At 47.6% G+C, this 18007-nt stretch overlaps 1 protein-coding gene across 1 annotated transcript; it reads right to left on the bottom strand.

Moving 5' to 3' along the window:
* Positions 1-2290: 2290 nt before the first annotated feature.
* Positions 2291-17170, bottom strand: LOC138817633 (inactive ADP-ribosyltransferase ARH2). Its single transcript, XM_070008113.1, has 7 exons — positions 16891-17170; positions 12852-13016; positions 8377-8502; positions 6400-6540; positions 4515-4642; positions 4246-4378; positions 2291-2711 (listed from the first exon to the last, which is right to left on the bottom strand). The coding sequence occupies exons 1-7, from the start codon at positions 17099-17101 to the stop codon at positions 2554-2556; spliced, it is 1062 nt and encodes a 353-aa protein (XP_069864214.1). The 5' UTR covers positions 17102-17170; the 3' UTR covers positions 2291-2553.
* Positions 17171-18007: the final 837 nt, after the last annotated feature.

The raw sequence follows: 18007 nt of genomic DNA, 5'->3' as shown, positions 1-18007 counted from the left end.
ATTCCTCCAGCCTGACATTGAATGAAAAGAATGGGTGTTTAGAGTTTGGCAGAGTAGAACACACCTGTATTCGCAGCATTAAGGAGGCAGAAGCAGGACTGCAAGTTCAAGGAAAGTCTGGGCTACACAGTAAGACTCTTTCAGAAAAAAAAAATTAGAGCTGGGGACTAATGATACATGCTTGCAATCCTAGCTACTCTGGGGGCTGAGAACTGGAAGATCGCAGTTGAAAGCCAGCCCAGGCAGAAAATTCTGTGGGACTCCATCTGCATTTAACCAATGCTGGATTGAAGCGCTGCAAAGCTGATCAAGAGTGAGGCCCTAGGTTCAAGCCCTAGTACTGGCACAACAACACTAATGGACAATTTAAGCCCTATCAGGGCTAGAGTATATAAATTATGGCACACTCATACCACTGAGTACTAGAAAGACTGGGAAATTTTGTGTGTGCACAGGCATGTGTATATATGTGTGTATATATGGGAAAATATTTTAAATGTGTATGCATGGACATGTGTGTATGTATGTGTGCGTGCATACAAGAAAATATATTAAAATCCAGGATAGTGAAAAATGCCAAAAAGCAAGTTGTTATCCACTATATTGCCTATCTGTGTGTGAATATAACACACAAATACACACGTCTCTCCTCCCACACACAGCTCTGATCTTGTGTGTGGAAGAAACTTCTGGAAGGGTGTATAAGAAAGGAACTGTGGCCTGTGTTCTGTGTGTGAGTCCTGTGAGGGTCTGGGAAGCTCGTGATTCATGTCACACCAATGGTATCGTTGCATCTCTAACGCTGTGTGAATTACTTTTGTAATAAAATCTAAATCAGCAATATAATTATTTCTAACATTCAGATTCAGTATTCACCTTATTACTTTGCATGGTTTTATTTTTCTTTCCAACTTTGTATTTCTCTGCAATAGCAAAATAAAATTCGGGAACTTTGTGACACCTAAGAATTTCACTTTGGCTTATAATTTTAGTTTATAATCCATTTATGAATAGACTCACATTTTGATTCTCACCAATAGATCAAATTCTCCCAAACTGCCCAGGAGGTGGAGCTCACATCCTCTGTCCACTGGGGCAGCTCCTCCCCTGCTCTGGGGACTGAGTGAAGGACCACTCTTGGGGTAAACCGGTGACATGGAATGACATACTTCAACCACCAAACAGTGCTGCGGTGCACATCTAGGAGAAGCTTCAACTTACCTTAATTGGGTTTCCTTCCTGAAAGTGGACTGTCTGCTAAAGTCTCCACACCTGCTGCTCTTGGCTCGGGAAGTATGTAATAGGAAGCCCCTCAGCTCATGCCCACTGCCTGGTTCTGACTGAAGAGTTCACTTATCCAGAAATGCAACCTGCACACACTTGGCCACACCTGCTCAGTGCAGAACAACAGACTCCTACTCCACACTGCTCTGTGCTGTCCTGCGAAATGGAAGCCATAGGCTCAGGTCACGCCTGCTTCCTTACCAGCCAATGGGAAGAGGGGCTGGGTAACTGTCGGAAGCCCCAAGATGCCCTGAGCCTGCGCTGGCAGTCCCCCTGCACTGCTATGTGCTGCTTGCTCAGCTGTCTATCACACACATCCCAAGGGGCGTGGGGAGGCATGTCACATCTCGCCCAAACCATCTCCCCAAAGCAGATGCGGGCCATGGAGGTCCACGCACCAGCCATTCCTCTGAATATCTGTAGGGAGCCCGTGGTCCTCTCCCTAGAAGTGAGAACTTAATGAAAACACAGAAGCAGCCTCACTCCCCAAGCCCAGTGCTCAGCTAATTGCTGCTGAATCACATCAGCCACCACTTAAAGAAAACTGTTACAAAGCCACTGCCAGGGACAGGAGCAAGTGTCCTCCAGGTCTCAGCCCTGTCCTGATCAGAGCCTGCAGGAGCAGGGCCATTGTGGCTGAAGGCCTCCTCTGCACTTGAACCTGACCCCCCTGAAGTGCAATCTGGGGACCACGGGAAGAGGCAGGCATAGCGATAGGAGAGTGGCCACTTCCTACTTTCTCAGGAGGTTGATCCAAGAGAGACTGGTTTACCATCTAGTGTGACTAAGCCTTGCCTGGTGAGGCTAAACACAGTATTTTAGGTATCTCTCAAGGGACCCAGAAGTGATGTGTCTCCACTGTGGGACAGGAACATATCTTCCAGCTGGTGAGCTGCATTCTCTCCTCTGTGACTAGGCAGCAGGCATGCCAGCAGTCAAACCACATGTCTACCAGGAGGTAGAAAAAACCACGTGCTAGTGGTTTGTGACAGAATAAAATGCACCATTGTCCAAGGACACTCACAGCCACTGTATTTGGAAGGAGTGTGGCAACCACAAGGCAAGGTTGGTAGCGTGAGGTAGCAGTGGAGGCATGGGAAGGTACTCTCATAGGACAAACAAAGTATTTTATAGAGCAAATTGGATTCTGAAGTTGGGGAGGGAGTGGTTAACATTTAATTGTCTGACTGGACACCCTCCCCTACAGAGGCTACAAGCTTGCATGTGGAAACTACAGCTGCCTTCTGGAAGGGGAATGGTAGAAATGCTTTACTTCTCCTCCGTGGACAAGCGGTGGAGGGCTGAGCCCAAGTCCTCCAGTCTGCCCTTGTGCTCCAGGTTCTGGTACAGGCCCTGGGGGACGGCATCCAGGCCATGCAGCAGGCCAAACAGGCAGCCGGCGATCATGCCTGTGGCCCCACTCTCACCTAGAATGGAAAGCACAGCGTCCCAGGGGGCTCCATGCACAGGGCTCGGTTCCTTCCAGGCCCAGCTCCATAAGCCTCGTGGGCTGACGGCCCCGCAGCCACCATACTCCATCAGCGAGGCCCCCATGTCCCCTCCTCCCTCCTTGCACCTGTGCACCTGCCTCCCTGACCTACAGCTCCCTCAGTCCATGCCTGGCTCTGCTTCCCAGAATTGAGGGGCATGTGCCCATCATGTACTTCCCACAGACTCAAATGGTTTTTGAAATTTGTCTGAGTACACAATTAGGACACCCTTCATGAGTTTGTTTCCAAATTCAAACGCAAAGAGCCCTGCTATCTCTAGGAGTGACAGTAGCTGGAAACCTTGGAACCACTGTGGGTTCCTGCCCCCACCATTCCTGACACCCAGGCCTCTCCAGCTATGCCTCTGCCTCACAGGCCCCCACCAGGGCTCTTTCCCACATGACTGCTGCCATTCAGCCTCCATTCACAGGCTGCTACTGATTCCTGGCAATATCTCATATCACTCATATCCAAGCACGCATGTATACATGGACACTCAAGCTTACACTCACAAGTATACACACACACAAACCCACATGTGCATTCACACACACTATCTCATGCCCGGGCACATTTGCGTACACAAGCCCTGTGTACATGTCTGGGTGAGCACGTGTGTGTGTGTGTGTGTGTGTGTGTGTGTGTGTGTGTGTGTGTGTGTGTGTGTGTGTGTGTGTGTGTGTGTGTGTGTGTGTGTGTGTGTTTGGTGGGGAGAGAGTCTGGAAGGGTCAAACGGGACCTTGCTGGGGGGAGGGAGGAATACCAGGGCGGGAGCCTGGGAGCAGACATGGCTGAAAACCCAGGAAGACTGGCGTTTTTCCTGGGAGAGGCTTGAACCTTTCCCAGACACCCAGAGCAGGGAACAAGGTGAAGGAAGGGCTGCTACATGCAGCCAGGACTATGAACTCCTGAGGCTACTCTCTCCATCCTGAGAGCAGGATGGTTCTGAAACCAGCTGTTCTCTCAGGGGGAAGGGCACCAGACAGCTGAGGGTCTCTTCACGTTAATACATTGTGACATACAATGAAGCTCAATTCCTTACATAATTTTCTGTCATCAACAGAGGGCTCTAGCCACAAACCTGCAGTCAAACACAGATGCATTCGCCTCCAGTGCAGTCAGCAGCGAAGAGCTCAGGAGCAGTGACTACGTTTCAGGGTCTGCCTAAGCCACTCGGGGTACACCCTGGCTCCTTGGGCCATGCCTGGCTCCCAGCAGTTTACTCCTCCCACCCCCTCAGCTGTCTTCACCCCAGTGCTCTGCACTCACTCCACCCTGCATGCTTTCAGTGAAGACGGGACCCAGCAGGCTGCACTGCTTCCTTCCATCCACCGTCCCCCTGCTCTCTGCTGGCTCCCCCAAAAGCCCATGGCTGGGCCCTGAGCAGTGTCAGCACCTCCATTGTGGTGCGCACGGAGTTGAGAGGTGTTGGAAGCACCTGGAAGCCACGATCACAGAGGGGGACCCTCACCTCTGTGGAACATGGCCCTGTTGCACAGCTCAGCCCAGCTGCTCCCAGCTGCAAGGAGGGCGTCATAGGCTATCATGGGGGCATCATGGCCTCGTCGTCCGCCTCGGCCTTCTGAGCTCCATTTCTTATAGGTCTGAAGAGAACCATGGGTCAGCGTGGTTCCCAGCCCAAGATCCCAACCATCTCCAGAGGCCGCTCTGGGCTACCTGCCCTGCACACTGGCTGGGCACTGTGGTGTGCAGGCACACCCAGGGCCAGGCCAGACTCACCTTCTCTCTCTCCTCTGCATCATAGTTGTCAGGAAAGGTGGCTTTGCCTTCCATGTCTTCACTGATTTTTCTCTCCTCCAAATAAAACTGCCATTTAGCTTCAAAGTAAAACCAATGTTCCTGGTACTCTAAACACAAGCACAGGAAAGGTGGGCTGATGGTGCCCAGCAGAGGTGGGAGCAGGACGGACCGCCTGTGCCCAAGGACGCTGTGCTGGAAATAGGAACTTCGCAACATGTGGCTGCTTTAAACGACAAGGAAAGTGGAGATAGCACAACGCAGCTCTGCAGTTGTTTAACTGCATTCTAAAACCAAGCAGTGATTGCAATATTGTAAGGGTATTCTCTGGAATGTTTTAAAGCAAGAATTTCATTATTTAGGAATGAGGATGTAGCTCAGTGGTAGAAAGTTTGCCTAGTAGACATGAGGTCCTGAGTTCAATTCTCAGCACTGAAAAACACAAACAAATGGACCCAGGCACCTGTGTCTCATACCTGCAACACTAGCTACTCAGGAGGCTGAGATCTTCAGGCTCCGGGTTGTAAGCCAGCCTGAGCAGGAAAGTCTGTGAGACTCTTATACCCCATGAGCAAGCAAAAGGTCAGAAGTGGAGCTGTGGCTCAAGTGTAGAGCACCACCCTTGTGGGGGAGAGGAGACAGTACTTTTCTAAAATTTTTCTACTTTTTTAAGAGATGCAAAGGGGAATCTTAGAAAGAGAGGGGGGAAGTGTGGACAAACACAATCATAATATTCAGTATACTATGTGGAAAATGAACTATGCAATTTGTGGGCAGGGACCCATGGGGACTGTGAAGGAAGGGATGACATTGTCCAAAAGAGATATATACTCATTACCTGAATTGTGAAATAGTAACCTTTCTTTACAACACCTTAATAATAATAAAAATTATATATTATTTATTTTTTTGGTCAGTTGTAGGGCTTGAACTCTGGGCCTGGGCTCTTTTGCTCAAGGCTAGCAGTCTACCACTTGAGCCACAGCGCCACTTCCGGTTTTCTGGAGGTTAACTGGAAATAAGAGTCTCATAGACTCTCCAGCCTGGGCTGGCTTTGAACCATGATCCTCAGATCTCAGCCTCCTGAGTAGCTAGGATTACAGGTGTGAGCCACTGGTGCCCAGCAATAAAATTATATTTAAAAAAAAAAAGCCAAGGAACAGCGCCCTGGTCCTAAATTCAAGGCCATTAGCATGTCACTCATATCCACAGAGTGACAAGCTTTGGGTTAACTGTGGCAGATGGAAACTCTGGGTGTATATGCCCTCACAGGGCACAGACCCCTAGGGATTTGGGGCCTGAGGACTCATGGCACAGGCAAGGCGCCCCAGTGTGGGAGGCAGGCTTGGCCCTTCCTTCCTCTGTAGAAATGGGTCCCTTCTCTCCTGCACTAGTCATCCAGGTCAGCATGAAAATTCAAGTATGGGCCCAAGCTGAATATGTAGTTAGACAAAGAGTGGAGGAGTATGGTAGTCTCTGCAGAGGCTGTGAGGTTCTGGGGAAGAAGTTTCTGCCCCTCTGTGCACCTAGTACCACTCTAATCTGGTGTTTTCCCTCTACTAGGTGAGAACCTTCCAACTTCACAGGGTTAATTCCACTTAAACCAACCAAGGGGATTCTATATCTTGTGCCTCTAGGTGTAGCCAGTAGTGAGGGGGTAGAGCTGAGCTTCGGTCTGAGCGACTTCACAGGGTTAATTCCACTTAAACCAACCAAGGGGATTCTATATCTTGTGCCTCTAGGTGTAGCCAGTAGTGAGGGGGTAGAGCTGAGCTTCGGTCTGAGCAAGTGTGCTTGTGTGTGAGCTGAGAACAGCCTCTTTCCCATGAGGGAATCTGGAGGGAGCTGAAGAGGAAGCTGGGCTCACCTGCCATGTGCCGGATGGTCTTCTTACAGTACTCCTCGGCCAGTGGGACTGTCCGCAGCATGTCTCTCCCCCATTGCACAAGTGGTTTTCCTTGTATGGCATAAGAGGCAAACAGAGCCGTGCACAGGGACCCAAGGAACCCTGGAAGGCAGCAAGAAACAGCTCTGTCACCTGGCCTTTCTCCGCCCTTGATCAGCACACACTGGAGGGAGAGGCCCACCTTTCCACTGTGGGGAGTCAATGACTCTAAGCAGGGCAGAATCCACCATAGGCCAGGCCACAGGGGAGGAACACTCAAAAATGGCTTAGAGTGTGGCTATTCACAGAATTGATGCCCACCAGTGGCTTCAGGGCTCTTGTCTAGAACTCAACAATGCGCCATCTCAGAACAAGGGGAAAGGCCTGGACTGGCAAGCCCAGGTCTGGGGCCTGGGGCTGGACTTATCCTGACCACATGTACCCTTGGCCTCCCTTCATGGGCCTTCCTTCCTACACTTTTTTTTTTCCAGTCGATCATGGGGATTGAACTCTGGGCCTGAATGCTGTCCCTCAGCTCTTCAGCACGAGGCTAGTGATCTACCACTTAAACCACAGCACCACTTCCGGTTTTCTGAGTAGTTTATTAGAGATAAGATTCTCATGGACTTTCCTGCTCGGGCTGGCTTTGAACCTCGAGCTTCAGATCTCAGCCTCCTGAGTAGCTAGGATTACAGGCATGAGCTACTGGCGCCCTGCTTCCTTGGGACGCAACACCTCAAAGGCAAGAAATATAAACTCGTTAATTAGATAATAACAATTGTAATACATGCTACCAGAGGCAATAAACTATATAAAATCAAGCCCTTTAAACACTTTTGGTCCTCATTCTAGCAATGTATGGACCATTCAATCATTAAGCATATGACTAAGAGTTCTCAAATTTTAAAATGTTTTAGAGATACAAACTCTTAATCCAGATCCCTGCATGCTGACCCCTGATAGCACCTGCTCAGTGTTTTCAGGTCTGCATTTTGAATTCACTTGTGATTGTAGCAGTAGGAAGTAGGTGCTGCTTCAGCACCTACTGCTTGTCATCGGGGAGGAGAGTGGACAGCAGGAGTGAGGCCTGTGAGTCTGGCAGGATGCTCTCCCCATGAGCTCCACTGCTCACTGCGGTTCTCATTTGCACTCAGATGCTTTCTAGAAAAGCCCATTGGCTCTTCTGCCTGCCGGGGGAATGTCACAACAAACATGGGAAAGCGGCTGCAAAAGAGCAGCCCTGGAAACTGTGTGTGAGGCTGCGGCAGTAAATCTGCCAGCCTTGCCTGACATCCCTGAGCACGACTGGTAGCTTTTTGAGTGTTTTTTTTCTTTTTCTTTTTATAACATAGCTGACGGAGCCACAGCCTCATGATCTTCCTACATTTCTGCATTACTCACTGGGGCCTTCTTGGGATGTGGCCGGCTGTGCTCTGTCAAGGCGCCACCCCTGGATGATGTGGTGGTGGCCACTCTGTGCAGACCGTGTGGCAGCCTGTACTTGGGGACTACTTACTATGCTCACCATAGCCCAGAAACGGGGTGTGATGGCCATCCTCACTATCTCCTCCTAGTCCGGGAGGAGACAAGGCATGGCTAGGCTCTCTGTGGTCCCTGGAAAATATGCCAGAGTGGAACCAGCTCTGCCTCCACCAGACAGTATGGTATCAGCCTAATCCCTGGTGACTGAGTCCTACCTTTCGTTTCTGACATGAACAATACTAGAAAACAAGGAAAATTCTTGCCCTTGCACAATTTCTTCAATGTCACACCACACTTAATGCAAGTTTACTGTGAGGAGGAAATCAAACATACATTAAGTAAAGCTGAGGATAACAGATGAGCAAACAGTGGATGTGATTGCCTGAGAGTTCTAGTCCTGTGCTGGGAGCCAGAGTCACATAGAAGCAGAAGCAAGCTTAGATGTCACGACATCATTCCTGTCTTGGCCCATCTTACCTGTGGGATGGTTGTGGGTCATTCTGCCACACTCGATGCTGACTTCGATGAGGGTCTCCAGCCGCTCTGGCTTCCAGTACCTCATGCCAATGCACATTGCTTTAGTGGCAGCTCCAAATCCTGAGCCTGCATGGGAGATAAACACCTGAAATTAGACTCCTATCATCTCACATCCAGCATCTGGCATTCATAATAATTTCTAAGTGCAAAAACTTATACAGTGAGAGGGAAGTATAACCACAACCCCTCTGTACATCACCTCTATAAGAACAATAATTTTTTAAGTGTATAGTAACATGTTCATAAGAATTTTCCTTAAATAAATGAACAACAGACAAGCCACTCAGATACCTAATTAGGGAAAAGAAATTTAATAGGTCATGTTTGTAAGAATATTGAAAGTTATTCAGCCATAAAAAGCAGTTTTTGGTGGCCTGGGGATAAGCTCAAAATATTCTCCTAATTGATAAAAATAAAATGTAAAAGACAGGGCTGGAAAGGTGGCTCAGTGGTAGAGTGCTTGCCTTGCATGCATGAGGCCCTGGATTTGATTCCACATAAGCAAAAAAAGCAGGAAGTGGCTTGTAGCCTAAGTGGTAGGGCGCTAGCTTTGAGCTGAAGAGATGAGGGACAGTGCCTAGGCCCAGAGTTCAGGCCCCATAACTGGCAAAAAGAAAAAGAAAAAAGAAAATGTAAAAGACAAAATTGTACATATGGTGTTTTTTCAATTATATATCTTTTCTTTTTAAAGTTATGATTGTATTATACTTGAGATACACTTATAACTCACATCATAATTGATATACAATATGCAGCATGTGTTTAAAGTGTGGACTTGATAACGCACAAGCACATGGACCAGGAAGAGGGATGCAGAGTAAGACATCTGCATCCCCAGCCTCTCACAGCTCCTGCACACATGATTTGAAGACTAGGGGACTGTATTTTCTGGACTCTGCATAAGTGTGATTACACAGAACAACTTTCATGTAACTTAGCTCTGATACTAGGTCTAATTATTTTAACTATCCCAGCCACCTGTTGAGATGTAGTCTCAGGAACTTTTATGCCTGAGCTGGCCCTGATCCTCTGATCGCTACCTCCTGAAAGTAGTATAATTACAGGACTCAATCATTATGCTAAGCTTCCTTTCCTCTTTCTTGTGTTGAGATGGAGTCTTGATGTGTTGCCCAGGCTGGTCTTGAACTCATGTACTTTAGCAATCCTCCTGCCTGAGTTACAAGCAAAATCACTGTTTCTAGCTCTTTATTTTCCTTGTAATTTCTGTAAACTCTATAGTGGACTACTGAAAAAGAAGGGTTTTTTATTATTTCAAATCAGAATAATTGCCAGGCACCAGTGCCTTATAGCTCTAATCCTAGTGACTCAGGAGGCTGACTAATCATGGCGCTAAGCCATCCTGGGCAAGAAAGTCCAAGAGACTCTTATCTCTCCCTAACCACAAAAAGCAAGAAGTGGATCTGTGGCTTACATGGTAGAAGCTAGCTTTGAGCACAAAAGATCAGTGTGCCTAGGTCTAGAGTTCAAGCTCCAGGACTGGCAAAAAAAAATCAGAATACTTAATTCAAAGAATATAATGGCAACTGTTTTGGAAATATTTGTGTGGGTAACAGACTGATGTGTTTTATGATTGTAATCAATATAGTGTCATGTACTAATGGCCATTTTATGGTTTTTTTTTTTGCAGTGCTCAAGACTGAACCCAGGGCCTGAATATTATTCATATCAGGCAAGCAAGTGCTCTGCCACTGAGCTACAGCCTCAGCCCTGAGAAAATATTTTCATATGGACAAAAACAAAAAAACAAAAAACAAGGGCCGGGTGCCGGTGGCTTACGCCTGTAATCCTAGCTACTCAGGAGGCTGAGATCTGAGGATTGAAGTTCAAAACCAACCCGGCCAGGAAAGACCGTGAGACTCCTATCTCCAATAAGCCACTAGAAAACCAGACGTGGTGCTGTAGCTCAAGTGGTAGAGCATTCGCCTTGAGCTGAAGAGCTGAGGGACAGCGCCCAGGCCCAGAGTTCAAGCCCCCTGACCTACAAAAAAAAAAAAAAAGGAAAATGAAAACAACTATTTAGAAAAGAGAGTAAGATTATATGAGAAAAATGTTAAGCCAAAAAAGATGATGCCAAAATTTTGCATCATGTTTTAGACATTATAATGAGATTATGCATATATTTTGTAAAGGGACTTCTTATTTCCTAGCACTATCTATGGAGACAGTGACCAGCTGCTCTAGGTGCTCTAAGGGGAGGGCAGCACAGGGTCTGAGTGCTGGGAGGATACCCAGGAAGGGCACCAGCATCATGAGGTCAGAGAGAATCTCCAGGTTTGCCCCTTACACAGGACTTGGCATAAGTGACTGGCATAATGACTGAGGGTAGCACGTGTATTTAAGCCTGGGCCAGATCACTGGATTGATGTCTTCATGACTGAGTTTTTTTTTTAAATGAAAGCTCCAAAATATTTAAATTACATAATAGGAGACATTCAGATAAAAAAAAATACTTGCAGTAGGAAACTGGAGTAACTGAGAAATTCATTTATCAGAAACTATTCTATATATCCAGGCTAATGCTCCTTTGTGAGCAAATACTTAAGACTGTAATTAGAGTAATGGGTGCAACTGTCCAGCATGACAGAAAGCCCTCGGACTTGTGACATGCTTCTGTCAGTCTTTCTGTGTAGGGTGAACAAAGGTGGTTACTAATCTATTTTAAAAGAAAAAGTCAGTGAACTGTTCATTTTCCTAGAGCAGGATGATAATTTAAATTAGAAACCACATGATCTGATTCCAAACTTGTGCTGTTACAGTTCAAATTTGTCCCCCTAGCATCCACATCCTGAAGCCTTGTAGTCAAAGCATAGTGTTCAGGGGGAGAAGAGATCTTTGCAGAAGTGAGTGGATCCTGAGGGCTGGCCTCATCAGTGAATTGACCCACTGATGGACTCACAGCTTGAGGGGCTACTAGGAAGTTGTTGATTTTGCAGGAGGTGGGGCCTAGGTAGAGGAAATATGTCACTGGGATATGTTCTCAAAGGCTATGTTCTGTCCACAGCCCTTTTCCCCGCTTTCTGCTTTTCTCTGCTTCCAGACCACCACCAGGTGAGCAGTTTACTCTACCACACTTTCCCTGCCATGATGCTCCACTTTACCCAAGACCTGGAGACAAAAGAGCCAAGTGACCATGAACAACACATGAACTCTCTCATTGTGCACATTGCTTCTAAAAACACAGCTGGAATGGATCCAGATGCACTGGTTGGCATCTTGCAATAATGCAGTAGTTTGGTGAATAATGATTTACCAAACTTTAGTAAGGGGCTTTCCATAACTCAACATATAAAACTACTTAATATTTTAAAATATTTTTAAAGTATGCCAGTGAATGATGCACCATATTAACTTCCAAGTTCTACTGAGACACAAAGATGTCCTCCAGTGTTTTCAATACACGTGATGATGCACACACCTCTGTTCACTTGTTTTAGTATGGCCTCATCAAAGGGACTTAGAACCTCTATAATTGCCAGATAGTGGGTGTGTAAACTAAATAATTTGACAGATAATAACCTATTTTCCTGTGAAGAGGTTGTGCCATCTTTACCCTAACAGGAAGCTCTGTGTACTCCTCCCTATGACAAAAGCAATGATCCTATGACTCTCCAATTGGTAGCCAGTCTACACATGCTCAAACATCCCCTCCTGGTGGTGAGAAGGCTGTGCCTGCTCAAACTGCCCCTTTGGCCTACCAGGGGCTGCCAGAGTAGCTCTCCTGGTCCTACTTGTGTTCTGCTATGTTCCCTTGTTTCAGGTATTCTCCCAAGCTGAGGCGCCTTGTCTACTAAAGCTAAGTCCAGGTTCCCAGTGTCCCAAAAGCTTTGGGGGAGGGGACCATAGAGCAGAGGGGCTGAACTCTGGGCCAGAAGCTCAGCTTAGGGGCCTTGTTCTCCCTTAGAAAAGGGCCCAGGACACAGGGCCAGGATGGAAGGCTCCTAAGTGGCAGAGGCTGTGGATGCCTGCATGACACTCCCACAAACACAAAAGTAGCATCATGGAGATGTGCAGACAGATGGCACAAATTCTTACCAAAAGGCAAACTCCAAGGGAACACAGTGAAAATTAGTCCTTAACAGAAACAGAAATGGATGGCAGGATCCAACTGGGGAAGCCTGGGTGGTGCCTCAAGGACAGATTCCTTCAAACACACATGGGCACATGGGTAGGGACACCCAGCAAGGGGCTCCACATGGACAGAGTCCTCCAAACCCCACCCATATGGGCAGGGATGGCTAGCAAGGGATACCGTGTGAACAGAGTCCTCCAAACCCCACCGCATGAGCAGGCATGGCCAGCAAGGCCTCCAGGCATCCTACGGATGCCATGGTGGTAGCAGGTGGACAACCCATGAGACCCTTTAATACTTCTGAAGAAAAGATGGGTTCCCTGACCCTTTTCACTAAAGGGCGTGTGCCAGGCCAGGAGGTAGTTATCTGGCTTCAGCTGAGAACAGCCCTCCACAGTAGCTGGGTCTGGCCGATATTCTGGAAGCTTCTCCACCGTCTCCACGTAGCGCTTCACCATCTCCCGATATAGGTCGTCCAGGCACCAGTAGTCTGGGAAGAAAGGGTAGGAGCAGATATTAGCACAGACACTGGTGGACAGGGCTTGGGTGCAATGATGGACTCCAGCCAGTTGTTATGGAAGTAGACCATCTCACACCTGCTACCTGGAAGTATTTAATGCACAGGTCTCCTTCCAACCCAGACCTCACAGATGTTTGTTTGTCTACCTATTCTCACATTATCTGAGAATCTAAGGAAAACCTGCCAACTTCATTTCCCATGTGAGAATGGAGCCAAAAATTTGTCTGTTTCTGGGCTCAGAGAACAGACATGGTTCCTGTGACAGAGGCTGATTCTGGACTGGCACCAGCTCTTGTCTCTTCCCACAGGAACCTCATGCAGTACAAGGCCATTATTATCATACCATGTCTGGGAATAAGTATGGGATCAAGTCCCAAATGGATCATGGAGCAAAGAGGGCATAAAGAGCCAGACAAATCTGACACCCACCCCAGCCCAGCAGAGTATGGACCAAGTGCATCTTAGATGCAGATCTTTCCACAGCAAAATTTGTCATTCTGTTCCAGATAAGGCTCAGTAATGTGTTGTTTTGCCTACAGACAGAGATGATGGATTTTGCACAAAGGCAGAGTCTTCTGATCACTAAGCTAGACTACTGCCTAGAGGACACAGATAGTGCATCTCAACACTAGAATCCAAGACATCTGGCTGTGGCTGTAGAGGCCCTGTACCAGGGGAGGCCGGTGAGGGGTTGTCTTACCGTACTCTTTTTCACAGCCACCAACACATCATTATAATGTGCAAAAGCTGTTCTCATGGACTGGAGACTATCATCAGGAGATACCACTGCCCCCCTTTTCCTTGGCCATGGTGCCCATTTTGGGAGCTGCTGGAGGAGATGAGGGCAGAGGGCCACTTGTGTCAGAGAAGTAGGACAAGAGAATTCAGAGGTCATGTTGTGACTTGTCCAGAGCCTGGCTCAGGTCCTGTGCTCCCCTGTGCACAGCCCTGAGAGGAAGGTCAGGGGAAGTTCTAAACAGTTGAAGCCCCCACCCTTACTGTGAACCATGGGGAAAGAAAGAGCTTGTCCCCAGTCAACTCGCAGAACCCTGAGCACTGAGGCAGCCCTTGGGACTCTTTCCTGGACCACTGTATACCTAGCTGATGGGAGCTGGGGGAGGGAGGGGCAGGTAGGACCTTGCTCAGGAGGAATGAATTCTGCACATCCTACGAGAGTGCCACAGACACCACTGCAGGCACAAAACAAGCCTGTGCTGTGCACAGGACCCCGCTGTGCAGAGCTGGAGGGTCTGGCTAGGCTTCTAGGAGTCCCAGAGTCTGGCAGTCACTTGCCGGTACTATCTATTACAGCCCTTATTTCCCTCCATCCTGACCAACCAGATGGGCACTTTCTGAATCCTCTAAAATTTTTCTTCTGGGATTAGATACTATGAAATCTCATACTTAACTGATAATTGGAAATTTTTATCAAAACAAAATGGAAGCAAAGATCCTTGTTTCCAGGTTAGAATGTAAACTAGAAAGTAGAATGTAACCAGAAAATTGAAAAGTGTTTCAAAAGCTTCCAGTTGTGGGACTGCTGTGCTGTATGGTACAGCTACCAGTCCCATTTTCCCTATTGGTCTTGCATTGGAAAGATAAATCTGTTTAGAAAACTTCCCAATGGTTCCCAACCAACATTGAGCCAAGCAACGTGTCTCATGCCTGTAACCACAGCACCATGGGAGGAATAGAGAGAGGTATAGATTGAGAATCAAGATCAGCTAAAACAAGTTAGTGAGACCCTATGTTAACTAATAAGCTGGACATGGAACTGAAACCCTGTCATTCACTTACAGAAGGCCATGAAACCACTCTGGCAAAGTGTGAGGCCTTATGTGAAGCATAACTGAAGCAGGAAGGACTAGGCATGTCTTGTAGCTGCCAGACACAGCTGTGTCCTGGGTGCTACATGACTTTGCCAGACTGCACTGTGCTCACTGCTATAGACCACATGGCCAGGGCTCAGAGGGCGACAGCCTCATGAGTGACGAAGCTTCTTTAAATGTGCTAAGTGCAGCTTGTCCAATTCCGCCTGTCTTGGGAGAACAAGCAAAGAGCCACTGTACACTGCAATTTTTTTTGGGGGGGGTTCCGGTCGTGGGGCCTGAACTCTGGGCCTGGGCACTGTCCCTCAGCTCTTCAGCTCAAGGCTAGCGCTCTACCACTTGAGCCACAGTGCCACTTCCGGCTTTTTTCTTTTTGCTTATGTGGTGCTGAGGAATCGAACCCAGGGCCTCAGGCATGCAAGGCAAGCGCTCTACCACTGAGCCACCTTCCCAACCCTACACTGCAAGGCCCTTTGTGTGGCTGTGTACTGGTACACTGGCATCAAACAGGAGGCCAGCTTCAGGACTAAGGGTCACCTGCTTGTAGCTGTAACACACTGTAGCTTTGTCTCAAAAGCCATGTGTCTGGCAGGCCGTTATCAAGGGGAAGGGGATGCATTACAGCTTGGACTGCTGCAATATTATTTTAATCTAAAGGAGCCCATCTGCCCAAGAAGCAGTGATATTTGGATCTCATAATTATGTAGCATAAAGATGCTTCACCACCAGACTCCTCTTGTCAGCTCTTGCTAGTTTCAGAACCAGTTGATGGCATTCTTATACAGTGATGGCAGAATCAGGAAATACTTGGATTTCACAATAGTCAGAAAGATACTTCACCATTCTCCACAAGCTATGACACCTTATCTTATCGTCGTGCCTTAGCTTGCTATTTTGGGACATGGCATGGATGGCATTCCTATACAATGACTGCAGTGCTAAATGGAGCATGTACACGGCAGACAAATGGAATGGTCAAGTAAATGCATAACTGAAATCCACTGGCTTTAATAGCTGCTCTCAAGCCTTCACTCTGAAATGATAGACTAATAATATCTACAGGATCCCAAAGAGCACAGCATGTATAGAAAAGTTGTGTATAATGTGTATCTGTTTTTCTGAAATTCATATACAACTTTGGTCATCCTAATACTAATCTACTCCTTACTGCTGCATTTTCTTAAATACATTTATGTAAAAGCAAGGTGAAGCTGTCATTTGAGATATGTGTTTGGTATGCGCACACATATGCACACACACACACACATGCCAGTACCTGGACTTGAACTCAGGGCCTAAACTCTGTCTCCAAGCTTTTTTGCTCAAGGATGGCACACTATCACTTGAGCCATAGCTCCACTTCCGGCTTTTCTGGTGGTCAGTTGAAGGTAAGAGTCTCATGGACTTTCCTGCCCGACCTGGCTCTGAGTCATGATGCTCAGATCTCAGCATCCTGAGTAGCTAGGATTACAGGCGTGAGCCACTGCTGCCCCGCTAAACCACAATTCTTTGGAAATCAGACTCAATCCCCAATGATATTCTAATGGGAAAATTGTAATGGAAACTATAATTGTATAATTTCAAGATGGCTCGAATTCCTACTTATCTTAAAGAGAATATAAAGTATAAGACCAACTCAACAAGAAGCGTCAATCTCTTGCAGTACATAGCTGTTTTTGCCCCCTGCCCCCACCTCCATGGCTCCAAATGCACCAAGTTTGCCTGGGATACAAGAAACTGAGTGCTGGCTGAGCTGACGCTCAACAAGTGGAAGCTGCGGTCCAGCAGCTGAATCTTCCTTATCCATCAAGATCACAGGAGAAACATGACCTGCTGCCTGTATGATGTACTGAGAGACACCAGTGCATATTAAATTGCCACTTTTAGCAGCGGCATCAAGTAACACTGGCTCCTGGGTACACCGCCTTCAAGGCTCCAGTGCTTACTGAGAGCACATGAGCAGCCGTACACCATTCTCTTTACCACAACTAAGCAGAGCACTTTGTGGATCCTACCTGTGGTGAGAGCCTCGGCCGTGGCCATGTGCATGATGCTGTTGTCACTCACTGGCCACTTTCCAGGCGACAGCACAAGGTGGTTGAGTCCCCCAACCTTCTGCAGCTCTTCTTGGATGGAGCCTAGAGAACTGTTTTCCCTGCAGACATTCCCATAGCCAAGCGCATCGCCCACACTCCCCAGCAGCATTGCAGCCTTGAACTTCTCCATCTTCTTCTCAGCTGCCTTTGTCCTTCCCTGCCACCCTCAGTCCGTCCTGCGGACACTGGTCATTGTATCACTATCCAGCACCCTCCAAATGGCCAGACTTATCTTTCCTGCTTTAGCAGGCACCAATGAGAAGGACTGAGCTCACCACGTGGGAGGCGTCTGGACAGCCTTGGCTCCCAGCAAAGGAGCACGTTGGCATGGGGCCCCATCCAGAGCAAGCTTGGAGTACTAAAGCAAGCCCTGGCTCTGTGGTCTGGAGGAGAACGCCCCCGTGTGGGCAGAGTAGTGCAGTACGGTGGAAATCTGTGAAGGTGTAGTAGTGCGTGGTCAGGGCCACTATGGAGCATTCTCCAAGCTGCCGTCTTCATGGCTTTGCTTTTCCTAGAACTTTCAAATCAATGCAACGTACCATCTTGCCATTTCTAATGAATAGTTATTAGAAATTTCTAATACAGTAAGTGTGGTCTTTTGTGTCTGGCCACTTTCAGCATAATGTTGAGATTCATCTACTGGAGTTTCAACTTTTAAAAAACTTTTCAGATTATAAAATTGAGGGCAGGGAGTGGAGCTTGGTGGTGGAGCATTTGTCTAGTATAAATGAGGCACTTGGTTCATTCAATCTCCAGGGCTATGGGGGGGGGAATCAATAAATCATTTTGGTAGGACACTTGAAATGTGTCTTCCTTTGAAAAAAGGTACAGTGTTTTCTCACCATTCAATGTCCAACAAGATGCTCCAGTGCTAGACTACAGAAGGGTGAAGTCTTAGCAGGTGCAGAGTCAGTGCCACCAACAGCTTTACACCACTTCACACACTGCTATGGAAACCAGTCATCAGATGAGGTGAGATAGGCAGAAGTAGCCAGGCGCTGGTGGCTCACACCTGTAATCCTAGCTACTCAGGAGG

The sequence above is a fragment of the Dipodomys merriami genome, unplaced genomic scaffold, assembly GCF_024711535.1.
Source record: "Dipodomys merriami isolate MVZ:Mamm:240054 unplaced genomic scaffold, mDipMer1.0.p SCAF_70, whole genome shotgun sequence".
Taxonomy (NCBI): domain Eukaryota; kingdom Metazoa; phylum Chordata; class Mammalia; order Rodentia; family Heteromyidae; genus Dipodomys; species Dipodomys merriami.
Note: the sequence above shows the minus strand (reverse complement) of the source record. Positions and strands in the feature narration are given on the sequence as shown.